Source organism: Aspergillus wentii (genome assembly GCF_001890725.1).
Source record: "Aspergillus wentii DTO 134E9 unplaced genomic scaffold ASPWEscaffold_6, whole genome shotgun sequence".
Lineage (NCBI taxonomy): Eukaryota > Fungi > Ascomycota > Eurotiomycetes > Eurotiales > Aspergillaceae > Aspergillus > Aspergillus wentii.
The window spans coordinates 2,064,151-2,074,887 of NW_024467837.1; the positions used below are offsets into that span (position 1 = coordinate 2,064,151).

General features: G+C 48.2%; 5 protein-coding genes across 5 annotated transcripts; 2 read left to right on the forward strand and 3 right to left on the reverse strand.

Moving 5' to 3' along the window:
- Positions 1–315: 315 nt before the first annotated feature.
- ASPWEDRAFT_43465 (uncharacterized protein) lies at positions 316–1,765 on the reverse strand. The gene has a single exon (XM_040836031.1). The coding sequence runs from the start codon at positions 1,640–1,642 to the stop codon at positions 584–586; it is 1,059 nt and encodes a 352-aa protein (XP_040687082.1). The 5' UTR covers positions 1,643–1,765; the 3' UTR covers positions 316–583.
- A 1,671-nt stretch (positions 1,766–3,436) lies between these two features.
- Positions 3,437–5,825, forward strand: ASPWEDRAFT_43466 (uncharacterized protein). Its single transcript, XM_040836032.1, has 6 exons — positions 3,437–4,012; positions 4,067–4,313; positions 4,366–4,494; positions 4,541–4,598; positions 4,653–4,733; positions 4,778–5,825. The coding sequence occupies exons 1-6, from the start codon at positions 3,783–3,785 to the stop codon at positions 5,416–5,418; spliced, it is 1,386 nt and encodes a 461-aa protein (XP_040687083.1). The 5' UTR covers positions 3,437–3,782; the 3' UTR covers positions 5,419–5,825.
- ASPWEDRAFT_744632 (aminoglycoside phosphotransferase family protein) lies at positions 5,086–6,873 on the reverse strand (the record flags this gene model as incomplete). Its single annotated transcript, XM_040839475.1, has 2 exons — positions 5,086–6,126; positions 6,162–6,873. The coding sequence occupies 2 exons, from the start codon at positions 6,871–6,873 to the stop codon at positions 5,516–5,518; spliced, it is 1,323 nt and encodes a 440-aa protein (XP_040687084.1). The 3' UTR covers positions 5,086–5,515.
- Positions 6,874–7,754: 881 nt separating this feature from the next.
- ASPWEDRAFT_43468 (DUF1772 domain-containing protein) lies at positions 7,755–8,699 on the reverse strand. The gene is made up of 2 exons (XM_040836033.1): positions 8,597–8,699; positions 7,755–8,533 (listed from the first exon to the last, which is right to left on the reverse strand). The coding sequence occupies exons 1-2, from the start codon at positions 8,667–8,669 to the stop codon at positions 8,076–8,078; spliced, it is 531 nt and encodes a 176-aa protein (XP_040687085.1). The 5' UTR covers positions 8,670–8,699; the 3' UTR covers positions 7,755–8,075.
- A 651-nt stretch (positions 8,700–9,350) lies between these two features.
- ASPWEDRAFT_43470 (uncharacterized protein) lies at positions 9,351–10,733 on the forward strand. Its single transcript, XM_040836034.1, has one exon. It carries the CDS (start codon positions 9,373–9,375, stop codon positions 10,276–10,278), a length of 906 nt encoding a protein of 301 aa, XP_040687086.1. The 5' UTR covers positions 9,351–9,372; the 3' UTR covers positions 10,279–10,733.
- Positions 10,734–10,737: the final 4 nt, after the last annotated feature.

Genomic DNA, 10,737 nt, shown 5'->3' on the forward strand with positions numbered 1-10,737 from the left:
ATATGATCCTCTCTTCTTCCATCGAGTCATGCTGCGGCATATCATACGGACAAGTGCATTTGACCTGCATCTGGCATGCATTAGCCCAGGGTTAGCCACGAGTTGAATGGCTGCATTCACATGGTGCGACATTTAATCGCCTGATCGGCTGCATCTCCTAATCATCGTAGTTCCAGTAGACTCTTACTAGGTTAGTCCAGACCGTCGTGCCAGCGCTCCGTCCCGAAGGCCCATATTGGCGATGGGTCGATCGGTGTTTTCCGGTTGCCTTTTTTCCTCTTCTGCTTAGGAGGCTGTCGTTTTGCCTGCTGTTAGGGCATTAGACTATGACCAGATTGTTTGTGTAATCGGTTAAACTCTATTGGTGCTGTGACTTCTTTTCCCCCGGCCAATGTCCATCCGCAGCCATATTTCCTAATTCGGACATCCCGATGCCTAAATGTCTGTATAATCATGAAAGAGTTTTTACATATTAGAATAACAAAGCAAAATCCATTTTTCCATCCAGGTATCAACAATATTAAATCCAGGTCCATACAATCCATGTCCAAGCAGTCTAGATACAAAATTACTTATGATACAATCAAGCCCATTTGCCCAAAAGAGCCATCAACCCAGCCCCCAAAAGCATCGAAATAACCATAAACGTAAGCCTCTTGTTGTCCTGCGTACGGTGAGGATCAAACAAAAAGTCACGCGCAAGCAACTCAACCAATCCAGTGTAGATCAGAATACCCGCAGAGATAGCATCCAGCACACCAGAGACGACGTTCGCAGTGAACGAACCAGAGTTGTAAGTGGTTCTCACACCCAGCCCAATAGCGATCGAGATGGGAGTCGTCAATCCGTACAATCCACACAGGATCCAAGGCAACCAGCTCCCCTTCCTGAACGGGATGGCCGACATCCGAGCCCCGATACCCAGTCCCTCGAATGACTGGTGAAAGACGAGAACGGGGTAGAGAGTTGCAAACTCGTCACCGGTCACGCCCAGGTTTAACCCGATAATCACCGAGTGAAAGATAACGCCAAACTCGAGGATCAGGAATGCGGCAATCTGCTGCTTGAAGGAGCGGTCGATATACACTTCCTCCATCGACTGGGACTCCAGCGAGGAGTCTTTCGACCGTTTCCTCTCCTCGCCCGCGGGTTGCGCGGGTTTGACCTGCTGCCCTTGTGCCTGTCCAACAGAATCGGTCATGATCGGCTCTGGATCTTCTCTGCAGATGCCGTATTTGACCTCCACGTAGCGCTCAGCACCAAAGTCAAGCAGGAAGATGCCCATCAGCGAGGCGAGGACGATGGCAGGACACCAGGAGTAGTCTGCCCAGCCACCCGTCATGCCCACGCATGTTTGAGGGCCAATCTCGCCATAAGCAGGGTCGAGCAGGTGGATGAATGCTGTAGCAACGATGACACCAGCGCCAAAGTAGCGCGCGAACAGGTAGACGTAGAGTGGGATGCGGAGTTTGGGGATTCGTTTGGCGAGGACAGGGAAGAAAGTGACGGCGCTGGAGACGACGAGGATGACGAAGATGGCTGAGATACGGGCACCTAGACGCCCGTCATATTCGTTGTCGGATTTGTTGAGATAGCAGATGACGTCGACGGGGTCGGCGCTGTCCAGGTCGACGGTATGCATTTTGACTGGAGGGGGTCAAGGAGAAGGAAGAGAATGTTTGTCTGGACAGTTCATTTCGTTCAGGTCATGGTGATGTATTTATTTTATTTCCCTTCCTGTCAGTGTCGGAAGGCTGCGTCGGCCATCGAGGACCTTGGAGAACTGGTGGAGTTTTGATCCAGAAAATTAATATAAGGAAATTACGCTTACACGTGGAGCCCAAGCTATCGCCATGCAAAGCTTGGTGGTTTTAAGACATTTTTACATTCTTGTTTTCGTAAAAGAGTGGTGTTTCATGGAATATACATGATGCCTACCTAGAACCACCACTACCACCATCACCATCACCATCACCACATCATACCATCATTATATCCAACACAAAAAGATGGGAAATAGTGAGATAGTACCTTGTGAGAAACAACTGACTGTAACATTACAGATTAGTCAAAGAAAAAAAAAAAAATCACCAGTTTTTCCCTGTCTAGTAACTAGCCATCGGCGAATCCGATATTTCTGGCGCAGTTGCCGCCAACGGGGTACGCGCCTAGTTTCATTCGCCCAATTTAATTTGAATTTTCTTTGTTCAATGTCAGCAGTAAATCTTTAGTTGCCTGGTCGTCGAGTACCTTCTTTGCTGTGGCGTGGTCCATACTACCAAGTTACTCATATCAGAATAGGCATTTGATATTTGAGTCATCAGAATTTTATACAGCATTCAGAGATAAAGTGTGTCAATAAAATAAGATTATTATAGAATACGACCATAATCAAGATAAAATAACAGATAATGCACATTTAACCGAGTACTATTAATTATCCTTATCTCTTGAATATATATATCTGAATTGGAAGCCACAAACTGAATTTTAAGTACAACGGTGGTGCACTCCGCGAAAGCCACCAAGCCATTCGGAAGGCCTTTCAAAATTGCTGATTAGTAGTTAAATGCCGAGTTGATCAAATAATGATGTAGGAAACCACCTAAGTCCTACCTGCCTAGGCACATGTATCCGTTAATCACCTAGATGTTGAAGGAAGCTGACTCAACCTTCTGTATCCAAGGATCGGCTAATAAGAAGCAAGATAATGTATTCTATTATGACCCAATCAACGGCGCTGCCTAGTTTGCAAACTCTGCGCTTCATATTTGGTGCTTCACTATGCATTTTAAATACAAATCACAAAACGGTCCAGCTATTTCTAAAAACTCACAAAAATAAGAACCGTCATAGTTCATCCACTCTTAATATTTTTTTCAAAAATATTAAAGAATATATAATCATAGGGATTCATTGGTAGCTGCCTTCAAATTACTTTAATAATGTGCTGATACCCTTTAGCTATAAAGATAGGAAATCAGTGATAATCTATGTCCATCTGATCGAGTTTCACCTACCAAGAAATTAAATCTATTCCACGATCAATAATATCGATGAATATGCAAGGATCTTGAGAGATAAACTGACCCAGCCCCATAGTACCGGTACCAGCATCCTGGGCCTGCACAAGTCATCAGACACACCCCAAGTGATGCCACGATTCCGATCTTGATGAGGCTTGATATCGACGCCATATCATGGCTACTTATGCGTGTACGTAAGATGCAGATTCTATTGCATCATCACTCAACAACAAAGACATTGTCAGTCGTTGGCCAAGAGGGGTAGAAAAAAGCAATATGAAGGCCCGATTTAAAGAGCCAATGAGATCCTGCATGGATTGTTTTCCGGCGACGTGTGAGCTGAACCGATCGAATACAACAGGCTGGCTGGCCCAGTTCAAAAGAAAAAACCAATATCCATGCACCTGACGGCCTAATATCACATCACACACCCATCCACCGACTTTCCTATGACTCTTTTCGGCATGAACCCTTGTTTTCAATGGCCTGCAGACAGTGACTCTGATCCACTTGAATACATATTATCACACAGAATCAATAGCTGCGACTGCGATGCAGCATACGGCACTATTCCTCTGGACGAAATTAGCACTTTTCACCCAATAAGGATGACGAACCCCGGTGGCGGATCGCCTCGAGCTGCGAGGCTGCTGACCTGCTTCCTCGTATAAAACCCTCGATCGCCTTCCACTGAATCTGATTCTTCATGCGTCTTTTTTAGTCTCAGGAAGTGAACCATACTTTTTTCCTGAAAAGATGGATCGAGACCCGCTTCGAGTATTCAAGTCCATGCACCTGTGGTGCTTGGGCATGGTTGTTCTTTTCCAGACTGCCCTTTCAAGTACATCACCTCTCCCAGTGTGTATCCTCGGTGCTGGGCCATCTGGTATAACGACTGCAAATGAGCTGGAGGCAGTCAACAGAAGCACAGTTATCTTTGAGAAAGAAGACGTGATTGGAGGGAAAGCACGGAACTATTATGAAGAGTATGCTTTATTTCCATGCCAATCTTGCCGTATGCTAACATGAGATATCAATAGTGGCTTCTTCTACCCCCTCGGACCCTTCCTCTTGTATAACGGCACATACACCGAGACACTCAAGCTGATAGCCGATCTTGGACTCAACTATACCGCGATGATCGACGCAAAACAATATGTTTTTGATTGGAAAACAGGCGCGACTGTACCGGGGCCTTCGCTGGAAAGTTCTATTCCCGTCGATGAGCTGGAACGATATACCAAGCAGTGGAAGAGTGATTACGAGCCATATGCCAATTCATACGAGGTATTCCGTCTGATGCATGCATCCAAGAGATATTTGCTTACATTTGTTGTAGAATCTGCCAGACGACCTGACCGTCAGCATAGCTGAATGGCTGTCCAAGAACAACTATCCAGCCATCCAATCGTATCTGACTCAATTCCTTGCTGTCTTGGGATATGGCGATGCTGAAACAATTCCAGCCGTGAGTTTGCTTATCCTGGCTTTCAGATGTCTCTAACAGTTTCTAGATTTATCCCCTTCAGCCCTTTAGTCCTGAAGTCTTTACCAGTGGTGAATTCTTTCTGGGTGGGTTTCTCATTCCCCACGGTGATGCTATTTGCTAACATTATTTCTGCATAGATTACCTCGAATTGTTTCACCGATATTTCAAAAAGCTGAAGAGGACCCAACTTCATCTCAGCAGCACAATCGAACAAATTGGTAAGATCCCCCTAGCGTTGTTATCATAATCTAACCTCTATCAGATCGATCCGAGAACAATGTCACAATCCACTACCACACCAAGGCCCAGGGCTCCTCTCAGACCCAATCCTGCTCAGACCTCATCATCGCCTTTGCCCCCACAGCCAACGCTCTGAAAGACACCGGCATTCAACTAACACCAAGCGAGTCCCAAGTCTTCTCCGCCGTCGAAGTCGACAACTATTTCTCCGGTGTTTTTAGCCTCGACATTCCACCCACAGATAAACTCCAAGTCGCCTCTGCGTCACCGAAAATTGCCCCCGAAGGCGCAGGCGAGCCGCTCTCCATAGACGCCCTCTACAATGAGACCAACATCTTCCTAACCTGGGCATGGGCTACTGGTGACCAGACACCCGACGAGGTGAAGAGTACTGTTATTGAATCCTTGGGAAAGATCAACAAGGACCCGAGTGATATAACAGCAAAGTCAACGCCACTTGCTGAAGATGATGTCAAGGATTTCGAACATTTTCCCAATTACTTTCCGCATTTCAACTCGACGGTTTTGAGGGAGGGGTGGTATGATAAGCTTGAGAAGCTTCAGGGGGAGAAGAGGACGTATTATATCTCTGGGTTGAACAAGTTTGAGGCGGTTGAGTATGTTGTAAGAGCCGCGAAGGATTTGGTTAAGGGTCACTTTTAGCTTGCTTGACTTTTATATATAAGCTCTATGTGATTAAAGATTCCATTCCACCAATATAAACAAGGAAAACATACGACAGCATGTTTATTTTTGATCACTAAAATGGCTCCATGAATTGATCTCTCAAACACCAGGGCTTCCCCTCTTGCAGGTCCTCCAGCCACTCTCCAATAAGGCCAGACCCGAAGCCTGTAGGACAGCGAGCAACAGCATTCTCAAAGTCAGCCTTTTGCGGAGCCTCTTTGAGTTGCTTCCATTTTGGCCATAGCTTCTCCATCTCCGCATCGTAGATCTTGCGAAGCTGAGTCTGTTCCCACTCCAGCAGGTGAATCCAAAATAATCCGTTTTTACCCTCATTGTCAAGGCCCTCCTCGCGCGCTTCTTCCTCATCCTCTTCGTCTCCGTCCTGATACCCGTCTCGAAGAGGCTGTGTATCCCGTTTTGTGCCGATCAGGAATTGTGGCACCTGAGCAGCTGCCCAGGTGGGGACAACGGAGACACATTCCCAATCGATTATGGCGGTGATTTCTCCGTCTTCATCGACGAGGATTTTCTGCAGAGATAGATCACTGTGCCAGAGGGCGGTTTGTTCGATGGCTTGTTCTTCAGCCGGGAATCGCTTTGGAAGTGCGTCTAGAAGAGTCTGCGCTAGCCTTTTGGTGCTTTTGGCATCCTCAATATCGTCTTCGTCGTTCTCGCCGTCACTTTCTCCGGGGCCCTTGTCGTCGTTCTTGTTGCCATACTTATTGTTAAACTCTTGATAATTCGGTCCTGCTCATTCACAATCAAGGATAGCCTGGCGTGCAACCAGGATTGGCTGTTGACAAATGGCCCACGAGGAACCTTTTGATTGATGTTTTCTCCCCAGAAGAATATTTGGGATACGGTCTGACCGATCTCGAATTCTGAGCCTGCCAGCTTGCCACGGCCATCTGAACCTGGAAAAATATTACCGATAGATCTGAAATTCGACGTAGCCTGGAGCAGCTGAGACTGGTATAGAGCAACGCGTTTGACCACTTTCTCCTTAACACCCATCCCCAGTTTTCTCCATCGCTGGAGAAGGGAGACTCCCGGCATCAGCTCCATGAGAATCCATTCAAATCCGAGATCATTGTTGTTGGAACTGTCAAAGGCAAACACTCTGGGCACCGGAATTTCAGTGTATTTTCTGACAAAGTCCAACGTGGCGACTTCGCTTTCAGTCTTTTGATGGGGGTGGGCCGGAAGTGACACGCGCATCAGATATTTGCCGCGCGTGGAAAGCACGAGGTATAGTTTGTTAAATGCTCCCTGTGCATGGAAAGAAACGTGGCATTTGTCGTCCGTGTCAATGGCCAGATGTTGGCGAGCGAGTCGTTCGATTATTTCGATATTTGGCTCGTATTTCCAGCGAGGCTGCAGACCAAAGGCTGCTACAGCCCATTCCAACCCGTCCTGTTCTGCTGTTGGCATGGTAAATGGATTTGTGCAAACTAGATAGAGGGGAAGAAATAAGCTTCAGGTGAAGAGCCAAAAGACAACATACAAAAATTAAGAAAAGACATACTAGATAGCTATATAAAGAGGTATATTAGTAGAGTTACGTATATATTCCTGTGTTATCGTATCTAAATCACTGTCTACAGCTGAGACCAGGTGGACAAACCTAAACCCCACCAGCCACGTTCCTATTTTAGGGTAGTATAATATCACGACGATCACATGACCACCCTGAAAGGTAGGGCTTATTTTCAACAGATTACTGCAGACTGCTGATGGATTCCTAAGGTTGAGCTATGTTTATGATTTGGGGTGGGTTTTAGTCGGGGGTCGGGCAACGGACCCCCGACATTTCCAAACACCGAGGAGCCTGACATCTACAGTTACGATGGAAGGTCATCCAATGAGACAAGCACAGAGACAAAACATTTCCACCGATGTAATTTTTTCTGAATTGGGTTGAAGTGATTGAGTAGAGTGAGCATAATGGCCATGTCATGCCAGTCGCAATCCTTTTTGGGTACAGATCGCTACGATCCCTGCGGTGCTTGAGGACCGCAGGAGATACGCGCCCCTGAGCACGAATCCAATCAGATTGAGCCGCCTATTGAATTGGTGCATCGACTAGAAAGTCAGTTGAGAGGGTGTTGTAGACATGTGTAACCAACTATAGCCTTGGTATCGGTGTTGCGGGATCTAATTCCGAGAAAAAGAAATTGTGAGCTGCACTTCTATTCTGACATGCATCCGGAGTGCTCTTTTGACCTCGTCTCATGTCAAGCAATTTCTTCCTCCACCTCCAAGCATCGTGAAATGGCTCAAAACGATATTGCTGTGGTGCGGGTGTGGATATCATTCAACTGGTACATCCAAGCCTTTCTTCCCACCACGGCCTAGGGACCACCTTGAGACCTGTATTGGTGATTTTCTACAGCTAACTCGTACTGAAGAATATATTCTCAAGGGTGGAGGTCAAACTGCTAGGGCGGGGTAACGAAATCAAATTATTCTGTAGAAGTTGATTATGCCACTTGCATCCACCTTCTTCCCTTGCCGGATCTCCTCGATACACATACAGCTATTTCACATCTCCATACAGCCTCGACCAATTGAGTATGGAAAGCCCACATTATAAAGGAGAAGCAGACAACAAAGAGTCCGATGTGGCCGTCGGCCTAGAGGAAAGCTGCCGTGATGCCTACTAACCCACCCACCAGAGGCAGGATACTCCGGATCCCATTAAGAACAATCCACCGGCCGAGAAGGTCGTTGCTTTGTGTCTCTTCCGCGGCAGTCAGATCACGAGATCCCGCGAGTTTGATCAGCGCATTGTTCGTCGGCCGCATCGCGACGATCGTATACGGCACGATGCTCACCGTCAGAGTCGCAGCCGTGGCATACAGCCCGGCAAGACTGTACGTCGTGGAGTGGATCAGAGGAGCACCACGGCGGACCGACCAGGCGAGATAGAGGAATGCCGCTGCGGTGGTGGCCGCAATCGGCGGATTCTGCGATTTCCCGGCATCATACATTTTCTTCCAGAGCTTGACAGCCGCACTCGGTGACAGTGACTTCTCGTCTCGACTTTGGGCCAGCGCTGGCACGGCGATCAAACTCAGCGCGGCGATATTGCCTAGCGAACGTGGTGTACAATCAGTCGAACGAAGCAACACATACGGGGGAGATAGCTAGGTACCTGAAAGCCATGCGGCGCCACTCAGGCCGACGGCTTGTGCAATTCGGTAACCAAGGGGATATGCACTCATCATGAACAGGAGGATATGGGGTATGAAAGAGGTGGTAGAGAGACTATGAAGGGAGATACCTTTAGCAACTGGTCTTATATACCTCCAGGAATGGCGCATGATCGACGTCATACACGAAAGAGTCCCAGAATGAATTTGGCTTTTCCAAAAGCCGTGGAATTTGTCTGGGCGATCCGCGGTGGGGTCAATCAAAGACTAGTGTGTACGCTTCGAAATGAAGAAAGCCTCCCATGGTCCGGTGAACTTTGTACCGGACTATTCGGTTGAATTGTTTCAGTTACAAAGCAAGCCTCGATTCGTGTGCCACGCTATGTTGAGCTTAGCGGTATTGTCTTTTTTCAACTGAGTTAACCAGAAAGGACCAATGGGGGAATGCATGTATCTACTATCTAGATTGACCATCGCCAGTAACTTGCCGTGGCATCACCCCTCTTCTTTAATTACTGTGAACGGTGACATCAAATTGCAATAACTACCTAGTAGTTATACTTACAGCTCATAGCTCAGCAGTCTCTTTTCGAAAGACATGCACCTGGCCCATAAAAAAGCGTGGGTCTCGGATGCTGAGCTCCAAATTGCAAAATCCGAGCGGCCGACTTAGTTCGTCTAATGAGTAGTTAGCTGGTAGAACGTTAATATAAAAGACCCCCGCTGAATAACCTCAAATGATTACTTACCAGCCACTAAACATCTCTCTCTGCCTATCATGCCCAAGTACAACAACGTCATCGTCTTCGGGGCTACCGGGGACGTGGGCTCTGCCGCCGCCCTGCAAGCCCACAACGAGGGAGCCACGGTTTCGCTAGCGATGCGCAATCCCTCCAAGCCCATCCCCTCACTCGCTCATATCCCGTTCGAGAAATATCAAGCCGACTTGACCCAGCCCGAAACCCTGACGGCTGCAGTTCGCGAGGCGGGCGCAAAGGCGGCTTTCATCTATGGGGTGTTCGGCGACCAGGACTACATGCGAGGCGCTCTGCAAGCCCTCAAAGCAGCCGGCGTAGAATTTGTCGTCTTCTTAAGCAGCTTTCTCATCCTGACAGACATTCGCCACGTGGATCCCTCCGATCTTGTTCCCTGGGAGCACGCCCAGGTGGAAATCGCGCTGGAAGAAGTCTACGGACGGGATTCGTACGTCACCGTGCGACCTGCATTCTACGCGAGCAATATGTTCCACCAGAAGCATGCCATTCAGCGCGGGGAGGTGGAAATGCCCAATCCGGAGTCTCGATTCGACTTCATCTCCTCGCGGGATATTGGCCATGTCGCGGGCTCGATTCTGGTTCACGGCGCTGGGGAATATATCGTTCGACTGCTGGGCCCCGAGAACATGACGCTGGGGGAGGCAGTGGAGATCATCGGCGAGGTCCTGGGCGAGAAGATTCGAGTGATGACGATATCGCGAGAGGAGGCTGCAGCGCAATTGGCCGCAGCTGGTGTCTCCCCCCAGATGGTTCAGTGGCACCTGTTTAATGTCATCGACCGGGCTGGTTCGTACCTGGAGAGCCCCGAGGCCCTCACGACGGGCGACAACGTTTTGAGATATGCTCATCACTCTCCGCAACGCTTCCGGCAATGGGTGCAGGAGAACAAAGCCAGGTTCCTAGATTGATTTCTCCCGGGTGCAGGAGACCGACTCGATTTCCATAAGTTGCGATGCCTGCCAGTCAATGAATCAATGAATTTTTGTATGTACCCAGAGCGAGGGACTTCCATTGACCAATCGTACGACGGCGTATCAACAAAGGAAGGTGACAGAAATTCTATATTGAAACATCGTCAGCGAGGCTGCAGACCAAAGGTACTGCAGCCCGTTGTTATCCGTCCTGTTCTGCTGGCATGGTAGATGCCGGATGTGCGAACGAGAATAGAGAGTCAGAAATGAGCGTCAGGTGAACCTCAAAAGGGCTGTATGGTTCGAACTTGAAGCATAATAAAATAAATTAACGGACTACGACTGTGGACCCCATCCCCTCATCTCCAGTTAGAATGATCGATTAAGCGCCAGCTAATCCTGGACGGCAATGCACTGCACTGCCGCAGCCTGGTCACTAGACAAAGAACCACCCAC

Coding starts and splice junctions, on each gene's coding strand:
- ASPWEDRAFT_43465 (XM_040836031.1), bottom strand. CDS start 1,642: ATGCATACCGTCGACCTGGACAGCGCCGACCCCGTCGACGTCATCTGC.
- ASPWEDRAFT_43466 (XM_040836032.1), top strand. CDS start 3,783: ATGGATCGAGACCCGCTTCGAGTATTCAAGTCCATGCACCTGTGGTGC. Junction 4,013..4,066: donor GCACGGAACTATTATGAAGA/GTATGCTTTATT, acceptor AGATATCAATAG/TGGCTTCTTCTACCCCCTCG. Junction 4,734..4,777: donor CAGCACAATCGAACAAATTG/GTAAGATCCCCC, acceptor AACCTCTATCAG/ATCGATCCGAGAACAATGTC.
- ASPWEDRAFT_43468 (XM_040836033.1), bottom strand. CDS start 8,669: ATGATGAGTGCATATCCCCTTGGTTACCGAATTGCACAAGCCGTCGGC. Junction 8,534..8,596: donor TGGCGCCGCATGGCTTTCAG/GTACCTAGCTAT, acceptor CACGTTCGCTAG/GCAATATCGCCGCGCTGAGT.
- ASPWEDRAFT_43470 (XM_040836034.1), top strand. CDS start 9,373: ATGCCCAAGTACAACAACGTCATCGTCTTCGGGGCTACCGGGGACGTG.